The sequence below is a fragment of the Cetorhinus maximus genome, chromosome 19, assembly GCF_964194155.1.
Source record: "Cetorhinus maximus chromosome 19, sCetMax3.hap1.1, whole genome shotgun sequence".
NCBI classification, from domain to species: Eukaryota; Metazoa; Chordata; class Chondrichthyes; order Lamniformes; family Cetorhinidae; genus Cetorhinus; species Cetorhinus maximus.
Window position 1 is genome coordinate 46729723 of NC_135897.1, and position 17021 is coordinate 46746743.

General features: G+C 44.5%; 1 protein-coding gene across 1 annotated transcript in view; it reads right to left on the reverse strand.

Annotated features, from left to right (window-relative positions):
- Window positions 1–1783: 1783 nt before the first annotated feature.
- golim4a (golgi integral membrane protein 4a) overlaps window positions 1784–17021 on the reverse strand; it is a 138277-nt gene continuing 123039 nt past the window's right edge. Inside the window, exon 14 of the mRNA XM_078563796.1 lies at window positions 1784–3307. Coding sequence (XP_078419922.1) covers window positions 3146–3307 — 162 coding nt within the window. The 3' untranslated portion in view covers window positions 1784–3145. The remainder of the gene's footprint in view (window positions 3308–17021) is intronic.

Consider the following 17021-nt stretch of genomic DNA (forward strand, 5'->3'; position numbering starts at 1 on the left):
TGAAAAATATAACTATGTAACTAAGGAATTATCCTCACCAAAACATTGCATAATCAATGATGAGTAGATGTGATTATTATGAAAAAGGAAGAGTTTTTTTTCTATAATCATTTTCCAACATGCTGTTGCGCAGATGCATTTGTTTAAAATCATGTAAGAAAATGTATCGAACAAAGAAAAATAATTCGAGCCATTATACTTCAATAACAAAAAGGCACATAATACAAAACATTGGACAATCACACAGTTTAATGATGGCAAATAATTTCAGATAATCATTTAATTTTCTTTAGAAATCATTGTATTTTACTATATAGTCTTTTAATTTTTGTTGATCAGCATTAGTATTTACATAATATACACTTTACACTGAAATAAAGTTCAGTAAACAGGAGCTCTCACATGTACCTGGCTACATGAATACTGCTGACAACAAATCCTGGCAAAAATCTATCCTGAAAAGTTGTTTGCATAATTACCCCACCCCCATCAAAAAAACTCATAAAAAACAACACATGAATGGACATCTATGCTTGAGTTTGGTTAGAAATGTTTGCATATTTTTCTTATAACAGCATTATACACTTTGGTAACATACTAAAATATCCAAGTTATTTATTAACAGGTAGAGTATCAAGCTAGTTCTACGACTATTATTTAAAAAGTGTTCAGGCAATGTGAAAATAACATAGCCAACCAACCACATGTGAATACCATACAGAAATGTTAAATTCCCGCATGTTACAATAGAGCAATAGCTGTCCCTTAAAGTAAATTAACATCTCAAAAACAATGTTCTCTTTACTATTCCAAGCAAAATGGTTATATGTCACTACCATTTTACTTCAAAACTGATTTGATTTAAAAAGTGTTTGCTTAAAAGGGAGACAATTTCACATATCACTAAATAGTAATGCAGGTTAACAAGGCCGTACAAAAGCAAAGTGCTTGGGTTCATTTCTAGCACAGTAGAGTTGAAATGCACAGAAGTTATGTTAATTTTGTATACAACCTTGGTTAGACCACATAGAGTAGTGTGAACAGTTCATGTCTCAATATTATGAAAAGAATATAGAGGCATTGGAGTAGGTGCAGATGAGATTTATTAGAATTATACCAGAACTGAGCGTTTATACCAATCGGAAAAGAGCAAACAGGTTGGGATCTTTTCTCTCGAAAAGATAAGACTGAGGAGTGGCCTGTTAGAGTTCTTTAAGGTTATGAAACGGATTGATAGGGTAGACATATACAATGTGTCTTCACTTGTGTGGGACAGACCAGAACTAAGAACCATAAATTAAGACAGACAATAAATCCAAAAAGGAATTCGGGAGGGAAATTTCTTTACCTAGAGAGTGATTAGAATGTGGAACTCGCTAACACATGATATGGTTGAGGTGAAGTGCAATAGATGCATTTAAGGGGAAACTAGATAAACACAGGATGGAGAAGGGAATGCAAGAATATGTTGACTGGTTAAATGAAGATGAGAGGAGGCTCTTGAGAAGTATAAACACATGGATATGTTGGCTTGAATGCCCTGTTTTAATGTTGTAATACTAGGCACGATGTAGCTATTCAATTGTACTTATAAACTTGATATTGAAAATCAACATTCCTTTGCTTCAATGACACAAATATTAGTTGACTCAGATGCACTATGCAACATCTTACAATGTTGACTAAAAACTCTTTAGAAAAAGCTAACCTTTTGCCTTTATAGAAATTCAGTCATCTTGACATTAAAAGAGTCATGATAACTTATGTATTTAATTTTAAAGCTTTAACTTTTAATGCATCACAATTATTAAAATATCAGCACCATACCATATGTGCAGATTCGTACATCTCATGGAGTAGGCGCTATATGGTTCTTTACATACCCTTTTATTCTCACAATTTGCAAACTACCATATGGTCACAAATGAAAGATTAAATTTAAATTGCACCAATTTACTTGCTCATGAACAAGAAGAAAGTTAAGGACATTTATAGAATAACCAAACTAGTAATTGTTTATCTGCTTATATCTTTATGGGCTTTCTTACTTGCTTGATTGTCATTTCAATGCAATAGGTTTTAAAACAGTTTTAAATACAATATACTTTTCCTTCAGAAAACAAAAGGACAAAAATAGAAACAGTAATTCATTAAGCACAAATGAATCCTTTCTGTATTGAGTCTCCCTATTACACAGAAAAATTTTACTCAATATCCTTTGAACAGACTACCACTCAATAACATAATGGTTTAATAAAAGCAAAATGCTACAGGTGCTGGAGATCTGAAATAAAAACAGAAAGTGCTGGAAAAACTCAGCAGGCCTGGCAGCATCTGTGGAGAGAGAAACGGAGTTAACGTTTCGAGTCCAATATGACTCTTCTTCAGAACTCAACATAACTTAACGGTACTGGATACGGTAATACTGGAAAAATTACTACGTGTACTACAAAAAGAACAGTTCTTTATGAAGTACATTTTGTTACGAAACTGAGAACAAATTTAACTTCGACAAGCAGTTGGGATTACTGTAGGGTAGATCTTGACTTTGTGTGAAAGTATGAAATGGGCAATTCAAGCCAATGGAAATTAAAATCAGGAGAGATGTAAATTGACTGCTGACTTGCCCTCACTCATTTTACACTACTGCACAAAGTCATGGCCTACCCAATGTTGCAATGCATAACAGCAATGCTTAATACATGATCAGTTATGTTTACAAATTAATACCTAATCATATTGATGATAAGTATCACTGGTTAGAAAATAGGTTTTGATGAACTTCAGAAATTTTTAAGAATTGTTTAAGTTACAATTGACTTTGCATCGAAATAATTACTTTCATATGAGGTACGTATAAGAAAACCTCAAACAAGTATGACTGAACATCTTAACTTTAAGAACAGTTTACTATGAACTTTTTGTGGACGATTCTTTCATACTGAATTTATTATAAATTACAAATAAGAAAGCAGATGCCTTTGAAGGGTTTTAATACATTACCTTTAAATATGTCCAAATTTAAATTAACCTGAAAAACACTATATTAAATATATTTACCTGAAAGTATCTATAAAAGATTGCAGGTTGATCAATTCAAATTAGGCAATAAAACAAAAATAATAAAAAGCTAATTATAAAAATGTCACATTTCTGCCCGCCGATTTGTCTTTGCAGCAGGGACATCTCTTTCTTCTTCATCTTCTTCCTCTTCATAATTTTCATCCTCATTCTCCCCTTCCTGGTTGGTATCGTCAGCTACTGCCTCTTCTTCCTGCTCGTTAGGCTCCCTTTCCTTCTCATCAACCTGCAAAATGTTAAAATCACATACCACTGTGAAAACATGTGCGTATGTGATGCAATTTGATAGGATACTTTTTGCAGACTTGCAAGTGCAGATCTTACCTCTCTTTTCTGCAAATACACATGACACAGACATGCTTAAACATAAACACAAAAACCAACAATATTCGCACCTTTAAAAACTTTGGTTTCCTAATATGAATGTCTTCCCTACAGTCACAAGTGCACAACTTCTATCCGTTTACTAGATTTGGTAATATTCAAAGCTTTTTTTCCCGCACTTTTGGCAAAAGCTCTCCCAATTATTCAGGTGCTCTGGATCCTGTGTACAATAATCAACTAACTACTGACCCCCTTTCCTTGGTGTCCACCAAGTCTGTTCCCTCTTTATTGAAAAAAATTCTAAAGTACCTTGTAATAGGGAAGGAGTGCTGTATATAAATCAGATTGTTGTTGTATACCTGTATTTGGCCTAAGCAGAACATACTGATCTATTTAAAAAGAATATTCTGCAGATCATCCCTCATCAACAAACAATAATCATGCACATTTTCAAATGTGGCACTCTTTGCCAAATATTTAACAAGTGACAACCAATGCAACAGAGTTTATCTGAAATGCAATTGGTCTGGTTTAAGAATTTTATTTAAACAATCCCCCGAATCTCAGAGTCGCCAATGGCTTGGAGGTAGTTTGTTGAAAAATGCCTAAAGAAACAAATGACCAGAGACAAAACTCACCAGGGTAGAAATTGGACCTTTGTGCACCGTATCATAGGTATGAGAGCCAAAATGGGGGATAAATGGCTGCTTATTTGATCTATGCCAAGGGTTCCGCTGCTGTCACGTTTTCACCCCTTAAATGTGCCTACTTCAGGACACCTGCACTAAATTAGTAGTTTATGAGTAGAAACTCCAGACCTGTTCCACTCAGGATTCTACAGCAGTCGCTGAAGTCCTCACCAGAAAGCCGTGGAAAAAAACGTACTTGTGGAGCCAGCAGAATCAGTGCTGTTCCTCCTGACTCCACAGCAATCCAGAGAGCTGAAGTTGACCCACAATTGGCATTATCCTTCCATTCTCCCCCCAGTATAAACCTTGGGATGCTGCCTGAGAAATGAGGACCCTCACAATGTACCAGCTTCCTCTGGAGGCACGGCAAGCACCAGTAGCTCCCCAAATTATTACAATGAGTTGAATTTGTTTCTTCCAGAATCTACATCATCTCAGAAAAAAACTCCCTGATCTAAAATCAAAATTACCAAGCTTATTATTCCCAAGGTAAAGGTAACTTTTTTCACAAGTGACCAATGTAACGGTCAATTTTTTAATTCACTCAGTCATGGGATGTGGACGTCACTGGCTGGGCCAGCATTTATTGCCCATCCCTAACTGTCCTTGAGAAGGTGATGGTGAGCTGCCTTCTTGAACCACTGCAGTCCATGTGGTGTAGGTGCATCCACAGTGCTGTTAGAGAGGGAGTTCCAGGATTTTGACCCAGCGACAGTGAAGGAACGGCGATACATTCCCAAGTCAGGATGGTGAGTGGCTTGGACGGAAACTTGCAGGTGGTGGTGTTCCCAGATATCTGCTGCCCTTGTGCTTCTAGGTTGTAGAGGTTGTGGGTTTGGAAGGTGCTGTCGAAGCAGACTTGGCTGCAGTGCACCTTGTAGATGGTACACACTGCTGCTACTGTATATTGATGGTGGAGGGAGTGAATTTTTAAGGTGGTGGATGGGGTGCCAATTAAGCGGGCTACTCTGTCCTGGACAGTGCTGAGTTTCTTGGAGCTGCACTCATCCAGACAAATGAAGTGTATTCCATCACCTCCTGACTTATGCTTTGTAGATTTAGGGAGTCAGGAGGTGAGTTACTCTCCGCAGAATTCCCAGCCTCTGACCTGTTTAACAACGCTGTTAAACTGTTGAAATTTCTCTGGGGAAAAGAACTTTTAACCCTTTAAAGAACTTAAGAACATAAGAAATAGGAGCAGGCGAAGACCATATGATCGTCAAGCTTGCTCGATCATATGATACACAGCTGATCTTGATCTTCAACTCCGCTTTTCCGCTCCTCATATCCCTTGATTGCCAAGGCCAAAAATACACCTATTTCAGCCTTAAATATATGGTGCTTCCACAACACTTGGAGATGGAAGATTCCAAAGAATCACAACCCTTTGAGTAAAGAAATTTCTCCTTACCTCAGAACTATATGATCAGCCCCTTATCCTGAAACTTATAGATTCAGAGGAAGCGTCTCAATATCTACCCTGTCAAGCCCCTTCATAATCTTGTATGTTTCAATGAGATCATCTCCCATTCTTTTAAATTCCAGAGAACATAGACCCAGTTTACTCAGCCTCTCATCATAGGACAACCCTCTCATCCCTCGGACCAATCCAGTGAACCTTCAATGTATTGCCTCGAATGCAAGTAAATATGGAGACCAAAACTGCACACAGTATTCCAAGTGCGGTCTCACTGAGGTCCTGTACAATTCTAGCAAAACTTCTTTATTGTTCTACTCCAATTCCCTTGCAATAAAGGTCAACATGCCACTTGTTTTCCCAATTGCTTGCTGTGCTTGCAAGCTAACATTTTGTATTCTTTGTACAAGTTCACCCAAGTCTCTCTGGACATCAATATTTACAAGTTTCACATCTTTTATAAATATTCTGCTTTTCTATTCTTACAACCAAAGTGAATAACTTCACACTTCCCCACGTTATACTCCATCTGTCACCTTGTTGCCCATTCACTTAACATGTCTATGGACGGAATCTTGTGTTCCCGCTGGTGTGAGCTTGGAGGTGGGAAGGACATGTACTTAGGTGGGATGGTGGCGAATCCGAAACCTGCCGCCTTCCTGCCTCCACCTGAATTAGGCTCTAGGTGGGAAGGTTCATGGTCGACCTTCTTGCCCCGCCACCAATTGAGGCCATTAAGTGGCCAATTAAGAACCACTTAACAGCCTCATCCACCACCCCTGGGATTAACCTAGCTGCAGGCAGAGCTGTTGACATGCAGCGTGCATGACAGATGACCTATGAGGGCCGCTTGTCACCCCAGGAGGAGGAGGGGTGGGGCTCCTCAATCAAAGGCACTCAGTGCCTGAAGGCACTGAACATCGGCAGTGGGGGTGCCTGCAGGGAGCATGCCCCTGCCCTTGCTTCCGGCCTACCTGCCCCCTCTTGCCACGACCCCAACCTGCAGAACCCCCACCATCCCCCGCTCCATCCCCCCCCAGCCCCAAACCCCCACATATTGCTTATCTGTGGCCTGGGTCACTAAGCAATCCTGGGACTCTAGTGCCTGCCCATCCTGCAGCGCCATGGCCTCTGTGATGCTGCTGAGCACAACAGCGGCTGGCTTCTGATTGACTGGCAGCTCTGATTAGGCGGGACTTCACCCCCAGGAGCCTGATTGGCTTGTGGTTTGGTTGGCCTTCCCGATAAGAGGCAGCGTGGGTCTTTCACTGGCTCTCCAGCTGACAGGCGAGATCCCCTATGCCACAGGAAGATTCCGCCCTATATCTCTTTGCAGACACGTTGGCCAGAATTTTCCAGCCCTGTTGGCATCGGGCGTCATGGCGGGCTGGGGAGAACAATACGGCGAGAAAGCCAAAAATCAGTTTTACGCCGTTGTGAAACCAGTTCGCGATTGTCCGTTCCACCTGTCAATGGCGGGTCGTGTTTCCCACCACCACACGTTTGCATCTACTTATAAACCCCGCTCACCAGAATCATCCACTCACATCAAATTTATCGTCCACGTCAGTGCGACTTCAGAACAGTGTGCTTCACGACTGCTTATAAAAGACGTGCGCCTGGCGACCTGAACTTTGAGGGAAACTCGGAGATGAGTGAACACAACCTCACGCAGTGCTCGTGAGCATCACCTATAGGACATCAAGGAAGAGGTGCCTCACATTCAAGGGGGCACAAGCAAGTCTGACATTCAGTTCAGTGTCAGGACAAGGTCTCCAGTGTGGGTCAGGCCGCGGGGATGGGTAAGGCAGCACAGAGTGAAGATTTACTTACGCACATGCTGGTGTTAGGAAATTGAGGTAGTTTAAGTAAGTTATATTTGTATTTGTGCATGTTAGGAATGAGTTTTAGCTTTAATGTTTAAATTTGATTTGTAGTTCTGTAGCTGTGTGTTAAGAAAAGGTCAAATTGAATTTTAGTTTCACTTTAAAAGGTGTCTGCATTTCTAATGAGAATTTTACAACTACTGCAGCTAAGTTAAACAACAAAAGTAGAAAAACCGGGCTGTTGCCTAGCAACAGAGGTCCAGAGCTGCAAGTCCCTCCCACAGACACACACACAAGAAATTAGAAACAGCAGTTTGATTTGGAAGCTGTTTAAGTTCAGCTGGTTTTGAAGACAGCTGCCAGGGGAGACTGGAGCAAAGGGGGCAGATAGCCAGTCCCAAGCAAAAAAAAAAAAGACCCAAAAACCCAGTGGAGTGGAACAGGAGAAAGTCCCAAGCAGACCTTCTAGTCAAAGGAAGGACAGGGACCTGGAAAAGGTCCGTTAAGTGAAATTAAGAGTAAGGAGCAGAAACGAAGGCTCAAAGCTTCAAGCTTAAAGGAAGCATATTTAAGGTGAGAGGCCAGAAGGTTCAAAGAGACAGCTGAAGGTCTGTAACTCTTTGCTATGGGCATGTGAAGCAGCGGTGTACTGTTAACAGCTGAGTCAGAGAGAGAGCAAGCGCATGGAAGACAGCTTGAATGCATGTGGTGACCAGGGAAGAGGAACATTGGAAGGAGAGTTCGAAACCCTGGAGGCGGATCCTTGTGAAAAGCATCTGAGAGAAAGTGTCAGTTTGGGAGAAGATTCCACGGCGAGTTCTTGGAAATTGGAAATCCTCGTGTGAAAGACAGAGTTCAGTAACACTGGTTGGCTCACAGTGTGACAAGCGTCTGGCAGGGTAGTTGAGGAAAGATCCATAGCATCTCTCTGGAGTGGCATCTGTCACTTGGTTCCAGAGTGTGGTGTGTTTGACCATGGATCGTTAATTGGTACATGGGCTGTGTACTCACTGTGAACATTAGAGTATAAGGTAGCTTTTGTAACTTGTGTTATCCTTAAAAATTTGTATATATCTGTAAAGGAATAGTTGTGGGTGAAGGAGTATTGTAATATAGTTCATCTTTTCTTGTTTAATAAATGTTTTATGCTTTTGTTAAAAGTTCATTAGCTGACTCCGGTGACTCTGTTCAGTTACCCCTCTCCACTCATCTAAACAAACAAATAAAAGTTAGGATCTATCAAGATGGTCCCCACTCTGGGATTAGGCTTGTCCAGTGGTAACCTCAGATGGGGATTATAACCCCGGGGTCAGGGCAGGAGGGGACAAGGCAGCACAGACTGAAGGAAGTACTCAATACACAAGCATATGTCGGGGTGGGTGAGGGAAGCGGCCACTCACTTGGAAAAGCTCGTCAAAAGCAAGCATTCTTCTGCAGCTGAAGCTCCGTTGTCATGCTTGGAGCCAGGCCTCTGATGCTTTTCTGTTCACTCAAGCAACACAAAAGCATGAAAGTTCCACCAAATGCTCCAGAACTTTTCACCCCTTGGCTGCAAACTGCAAATTAATGTGCGTTTTAGGGGCAGCAGAGCAATTGGCCAACTGGGCAAGTTGTACAATCCCCTTGTGAAAGGTGGACATGGCATAGTCACTGGTGGTGTCACAGCCCCTTACAATGTCTTTATTAAGGTTTAGAACAGTATCCATCATGGTTCAAGCTAACAGCGCAGCCTTGCAGTGCGGGTTAGGAGAATGCTGGCGCCTGAGCACAGAGCACAGTATGCACCACAAACTACAGACTATCACTACAGGTCTGCGTATGGTTCCCAGGGACGGTCCACGACTCCTACATCTTTAGCAGGTCTCAGATCCCTGACATCTTCCAGGGTCCACAGGGGCTGCAGGGCTGGCTCCTGGGGGACAAGGGCTACTCACAGGAGACGAGGCTGATGACAACTGTGCTGCGGCCTCAGGCTGCAGCAGAGTGACGGTATAACAAGGCTCATGCTGCAACCCGGACTTTGGTGGAGCAAACGATAGGCATTTTGAAAATGAGGTTCCGGTGCCTCGACAAGTCTGGCAGTCCCCAGAGGGTGTCATGCATCATTGTCGCCTGCTGTACACTCCACAACCTGGCACTGCAACAGCTGGGGGGGGCCCAGCTGAGGAGGATATGGAGAAGCTGTGCATATCCTCCGATGAGGACGTCGAAGTGGATGACGATGATGAGGCCACTGCACTGGCCAGATGAGGCAGGTGCACTCGGGAGGCCCTCATAGTTGCAAGATTCATGGAGGATGATGACGAGATGCAGTGAGGACAGTCCTGACATCCTCACCTTGAAACTGTGAATGTTTGACTCAGGCTCATCTCATGGAGACACAGTGGAGGCCCTAATAGTCGTTAGATTCCAAGAGGATGACGACTTGCAGTGAGGAGGCTTCATAGATCTTCACATAGCCTCTGTGAATGTCTGACTCCTGTCTGGCTGATGGGAGCTCGCTTGCGCTCTGTGATCAGGGTCATATCATGGAGAAACTTTAAATGCACCTGATCCTTTTTTGCATCCAGCACCTGAGCCCTTCAGGAGCACAGCATCACTGGTCACAGATGCTGGTGTGATGGGGGCCAGCCCCACCTTAAAGGCACTGAGAGCACACAGAGAGAGTGAGAGAACAAAAACAGAAACAGAAATACCTGGAAAAACTCAGCAGGTCCGGCAGCATCGGCGGAGAAGAACACAGTTGACCCTTCAAAAGAACTAAGTAAAATAGGAAAGGGGTGAAATATAAGCTGGTTTAAGGGCCGGGGGGGGGGAGGGGAGTTGTTGGGACAAGAATCCAGTAATAGGTGGAGATAACCAAAAGATGTCACAGACAAAAGGACAAAGAGGTGTTGAAGGTGGTGATATCTAAAGGAATGTGCTAATTAAGAGTAGAAAGCAGGACATACAAGGTACAGATAACTCTAGTGGGGGTAGGGTGGGGTGAAGGAATACTAATAAGGCTGAAAGGTAGAGATAAACAATGGGTGGAAATACATTTAAAAATGATGGAAATAGGTGGGAAAAGAAAAATCTATGTAAATTATTGGGAAAAACAAAAAGGAGGAGGGGGAAGAAACGGAAAGGGGGTGGGGATGGAAGAAAGAGTTCATGATCTAAAGTTGTTGAACTCAATATTCAGTCCGGAAGGCTGTAAAGTGCCTAGTCGGAAGATGAGGTGCTGTTCCTCCAGTTTGCGTTAAGCTTCACTGGAACAATGCAGCAAGCCAAGGACGGACATGTGGGCATGAGAGCAGGGTGGAGCGTTGAAATGTGAAGCGACAGGGAGGTTGGGTAATGCTTGCGGACAGACCGAAGGTGTTCTGCAAAGCGGTCACTCAATCTGCGTTTGGTCTCTCCAATGTAGAGGAAACCGCATTGGGAGCAACGAATGCAGTAGACTAAATTGAGGGAAGTGCAAGTGAAATGCTGCTTCACTTGAAAGGAGTGTTTGGGCCCTTGGACGGTGAGGAGAGAGAAAGTGAAGGGGCAGGTGTTGCATCTTCTGCTGTTGCATGGGAAGGTGCTGTGGGAGGGAGTTGAGGAGTAGGGGGTGATGGATGAGTGGACCAGGGTGTCACGGAGGGAACAATCCCTACGGAATGCCGCCGGGGGGGGTGAAGGGAAGATGTGTTTGGTGGTGGCATCATGCTGGAGTTGGCGGAAATGGCGAGTGAGAGAACTCTGTGATGCCTGCCCACGACATTCTGACAGAAATGACAAGCACCATCGAGGTGCAGGCATCACTAATGTGTCCAGTGAGTGTGAAGCTGGACCATCACTTTGCTCTGAAGGCTGGACAAAGCACAAGGAAGAGGCCCTGGACTGAGACACCTGCCTTTGCCTTGTGCAGGAACCAAGGTTTCACATCTGGGTGACACAAATACTGCTCATTATAACAAGGAGCCATAGGCAAGGAGACATTCTTAGGAGTTTATTTACAATAGTGAATATTAAGTACAAGTGATTAACATCCATGTCCAGGCTGTGCAACTACATCTTTGTAAACTTCCTAACCCTGCCTCTATGTCTTGGTACTCCCTGGACACCCACAGCGGAGGTGGAAGCAGCCTGCTGACTGCTGTCTGTGATGACCTTGCTGGGTGTCCTCTGGAGGGCCAAGACCTGGAGGGCCCCGGCCTGCTTTCCGGGTCCTGCTGTATGGCAGTGGCGCCCTCCTCAGCCTGTGGAGCTAGAGCTGCTGGGGTCACAGGAAGAGGGGATTTGGTTGGGTCAGACACTCCGAGTCACCTGGGTCGATGGCCCTGGGGTGCACATCTGCTGATCCTCCTCCCTATGGGTGCCCGAGGGCCCCTGGCTGACTCCTTGAGAAGAAAGGGTAGCTGGAGTGAGATCCAGCTGCCCCGCACCCCTCTCATGTACACACTGTTGGAGTCAGCGATGAAGTTCAGCCTGCGCAATGTTGCAAGACTGATGTCCTGGACCAAGATCTCCAGTGGCGGCTGTCATCCTACCAGTGTTGACCTTGGGGCATTGGCATGCCAGCGCTATCACCTCAAACTGAAGGTGGACGGACTCCTCCATCGTGCCTTGCAACCTGAGGAGTGCAGCAGACATCCCTCCCTGATGTTCCTGAGCTTGCCTTTGCATCTTCAGCAACTGAGGTATGACCGAGTCCAGTAGCTCATCTGACTTGGAGAAATCAGCAGATTTCTGGCCTCCAGCCGTCCTCTGAGTGCCGGACACCTGGGAAGTCCCTGCCACCGCCTGCTGTGGATCAGACAGTACGATGTGCTCACCAGGTTGTGATCCTGAGTCTACTCTAGAACTAGGTCCCATTGAGGTGAGTGTCTCTGTACTAGCAGAGGGTGTGGGTGAGCACTGTGATGGGTCTTCAATTAGGCTGTTATCAGATTCTTCTTCCGGGTGTCTTCTGGGCTTGAGTTCAGGACTTGGATCATGAACCCCCTCGGCTGCTTCCCAGATGTGCCTGCAAAAGCAAGGAGAGATAATTAGTGCATGGCAGGGGACTGCGGAACAGGGGAACTGACTCACAGCATGGTCACCTGATGGATGTTGCACTGCTGGATCCTCACCTGGTTCAGCACCGTCAGCCTCACTGTCAGCACAGGAATGTTCCAGATTGTTGCTGGCTTGCTGGATGACTTTATTTTCATGGAAAAGGGCTTCCTGGCATTGCTTGTTGGGAAGCTCAATCTCCCTTTCAAGTCTCCAGAAAAGAATTCTGACAGTTGTTCCCAATGTCAGAAAACTGATTTTTGGCCTCACGCCAAATTAAGCTCCCCCTGCCCACCGTGCTTCCTGCTGCTGGAGGGACTGGAAGATTCCACCAAGGGTTACAACAACGTAGTCACGACTCTACGACCCATACGATATCCAAGCACAGCTTCTCACTGGATGCACAGGATTACGGAATCAAGCTTTTATATTCTCACTAATCCGGTGGGAAGTTTACAAGAAAGCTGAATTTCAGGATAGTTTCAGTTTTGCACCAATCTACTTTATAATAATTAATGCCAAAAAAATCAAGACTCAATAAATATTGTTCTTTTAGGATTGTAGCTTCAACACTTTGTGCTTTTCTGCATGTATGGTGCAATGTTGAAACATGGGCCAGAATTTTATGTGCTGCGGGCGGGCGTGTGCCCGACTCATCCGGCCACCAGATTACGTCGGGCAAGTGTCCGACGTCATCGCGCACTCACGTGATATCTCGCTCGGTGGACGTGCGTGGCAGTCGGAAGCGCGCCCGCCGACAATTAAGCGGCAATTAAGCCCATTAGGGAGGCAATTGAAAGTCATTTTTCGTGGCCCTTCCATTTTTATGGTTGGCGGACAGGCGGCCTTTACATTTTTGCTCAAACCTCAATCCAGCGTGGGATGAAATCTCTGTGGGGAAATGAGATACCTTGGGGGCTGATTTTTTTTTAATGAGGTAAGCTTTCAGGTGATCGATTGTGCTGAATGGACATATTGTGCAGCATTTTTGTTGTTTCGGTTATTCTGTGGCGGTCTGCAGCTCCATGAGGCAGCCGTCTGCCTTCAGGGAGCTCACCGGAAGCGCCCACCAGCACCCGCGGTGACTTCGGCACCCGCCCTCTTCCCACCCCCACCAGCAGTGCTGAGCCTTTCTGAGGGTGCATTTCACGCTGGCTGGCCGTTAATTGGCGCTTGGGGGCCCACTTCCCGTCCGTTCCCGGGCCCACTGACCACGCGCGCCCAGTGAGCAAAAAATTCAGGCCATAGGAAACAGCACAGCACGCTGGCTGAGAGACAGCACAAGCTGAATCTTTGGGTTTCTGTAAAGACCAGCAGGGTGGACGGAGACAAAGGGATCTGTGCTCACAGACTGGCGGTGGACTGAGCCTGCTGGAACCTATGGAATTGACCTACTTTGAGTAGCTTCAACCAAGCTCTGGTCCCAGATTGGGCCCAAGATAGCCTCTATTTTCTTTTTGGAGCACGCAAGTGATTAGTTTAAGTGCAAAATCCCTTTAAACATTTTGCATGGCCGCACATGCTTGGCAACTTAAAGTGGCCATCTTGAATGCAGACTGCACAGGAACCTTTGAGTAACTGAGCAGCTTAGAGGGAACATTAATTGGGTAGAATGCTGGAAGGATACTGGAGAGCGGGAAGGGGTGGAATTTTAACTGATTGCTGCATCACACTTTTGTAGTTAGTCATTAAGAAAGAAGCTAGGCATTCTGACCAATGTACCAGTTGTTCATCGGCTGATAATGCAGATGTCGTTCATCCTGGATTGGAAGAAGCCAAAAAACTTGATTGGAACAATAAGCTTGCCTGTCAGCTACAATGCAAACCCCATGGTGCAGATTGGTTGTTAGTGTCCTTGTGGCAGATAGCATAGCTTACCAGCTCTCTTCCTGTTGACTTATAGGCCCTGAGATTAATTCATCTGTCTGGTGGAAATTGCTGCTATTTCCAATGGTCTGGGACTCATCACTGCTACTGGAAGAGCAGACTGCAGAAGATAACCTGATACTTTGAAAGCCCTGATCCATTTAATCCAACAGCTCTCCAAGGTGAATATCTGTTTCTGCAAGACAAGTGTCTACCTCTCCAAGCCAAAGCACAGATTAGAGGCCAGAATCTGCATGGCAGCTGCTTGAGTTTTTACCAAAGGTTGTGAGCATGGATTTCTGTTGTGAGAGCCTGGCTGTGGCATCCCAGGTGGTGACCCCACATTCCAGCGAAGACTGAGTGTCTTGGGGGATTACACCACACATTCTGGAAATAGACTCCACCATACTATTAATAATGGTGGTGAAACTCCATGGTAGGCCCTCCAATGTCTGATATGAATAATTGTGCGAGGCAAACTTATTTCATAGCTGGGCTCCTGAAGTCAATATTTCTGTTTTCTTCAGCAGAGCTGGGAGAGGCCCTCGCCCTCTGGTGAGCCGTCTCCTGGCTATTCCTGCCATTAGCCCCTGCTGCTGCTCAATAGTGCCGTGTTTCACCACATACAAACCCCTGAACCTCGCTTTTAAACCTCACCAATCTAGGTGCTGTTGCTTGGGAGTAATGCAGTGAATGATGGTGGCTCCTCAGAAGGACTCTTCTCCTCTGAGATGACTTCTTCTGCAGACTGAAGCCTTTGAGAGGAACCTAGAAGGAATAGAAAAGGGACACAGTTAGCCTGGCACTGACAGGCTCGGCAGTAGCATATGACAGGCATCATAATGCAACTTGATGTAGTTAAGCTGTATGATTGTGAATTAAGAACATAAGAACAAGAAATAGAGGGTGTAGGCCATTTGGCTCCTCAGGCCTGCTCCACCTTTCAATAAGATCATGGCTGATCTAATTGTTGCCTCAACTCCACTTCCCTGCCTACTCCTCATAATTCTCAACACCCTTGTACATCAAAAACCTGTCTCACTCAGCCTTCAAAATATTCAATGATGCAGCTTCCACTGTTCTCTGGCGTAGAGAGTTCCAAAGACTAATGACCATCTGAGGGCTTCCTCACCACTGTACTGAACTCATGCTTTACTAATTGAGCTACCCACCCCCTTTTCCTTTCTACTTATCCTTCTGAAATGTCAAATACCTTTAAATATTCAGTTTCCAGCCTGGTCACTTTGCAACCATCTCTCTGTATTGGCTATCAAACCATACCCATTCATTTCTATTTGCACCATCAATTAATCTATCTTGCTATAAAGATCCTTTAATTCAGTCTTTTTACCATTTTTCCCTATGCTGACCCTATTCGTTGGTGCACTCTTATGTTGGTACACTCTGGTTATCATTATCCATATTGCTACTCTGCGCTGCTACCTTGTCATTTTTCATTAACTTTCTAAACTTATCCTCACATGAATCCTCCCTCATGACCACCTTCCCCCACCCACCCCTTGACTAATCAGTTTAAAGCCCTTCCTACAGCCCTAGTTATTCGATTTGCCAGGACACTGGTCCCAGCACAGTTCAAGAGATCCCAATAGAGCAACTCCCTCTTTCCCCTGTACTGGTGCCAGTGCTCCATGAATTGAAACTCATTTCTCCCACTCATTGAGTTACACATTCATTGAGTTACACATTCAACTCTCTGATCTTATTTATTCTTTGTTAATTTGCTCATGGCTCAGGTAATAATCTAGAAATTATTACCTTTGTGGTACTGCTTTTTAGTTTAGCCCCTAGCTGCTCATACTTTCTTAGCAGGACAATGTTCACAATCCTACCTATGATGTTGGTACCTACGTGGATCACGTCAACTGGATCTTTCTCCCCCTGCTCCAAGTTCATGTCTGGCCCTAAGGAGATGTCTTTAACCTTGGCACCAGGGGTAACACAGTCTTCAGGATTCTCGATCTTGGTTGCAGAGAACTGTATCCATCCACCTAACTAAACTGTCCCCTATTACTACTACATTCCTTTTTACTTCTCCAACTTGAATGGCCCCCTTCAGCATGGTGCTGTGGTCAGTTTGCTCATCCTTTCTGCAGTCCCTGCTCTCGTCCACACAGATTACAAGAGCTCATACCTGTTGGACAAGAGCAAAGGCTGAGGCTCCTTCAGTGCTCCTTCTGGATTCCCAAACCTGTTTCACTTGTGGTCATATCCTCCTGTCCATGACCATTGACCATATCTGAACTACTTCACCTAAAGGTTGTGACTGGCTCCAGGAACAAAGTGTCCCGGTAACTTTCTCCCATCTTGATGCACTGCAGATCGCGGACTCCTGCTCATCAACTTGAGCCAAAGTTCCTTGAGTTGCAGACACTGCAGATGTGCTTGCTGTGGATCACACTGGTGTCCACCAGATCCCACATGCAACAGCTGCAACATATTACCTACCCTGTCACTTTTATTGTATGTTACTTAACAAATTAGGCTTTCAAGTTTTGAAATATCACTCAACAATTATTTGTAGATATATTAAGTAGCTTAACTAGTTCATTATAAAATTAATACATTACTCTTATCTCCCAGTCCTAATTTAATCTACTGCCCTAATTTAGAGAGAGAAAGAAAAAGTCACCAATGTGACCTAATTAATGTCTGTAGATTTCAGGTCGCAGATCTCGCTGTCTCTTGCTCCCTCTCTTGGACCCCTCACTGTTTTCTAAAATGCCATGACAATACCTCTTCTCTCATAGCACCAAATTTCCTCACATATCAAATCCC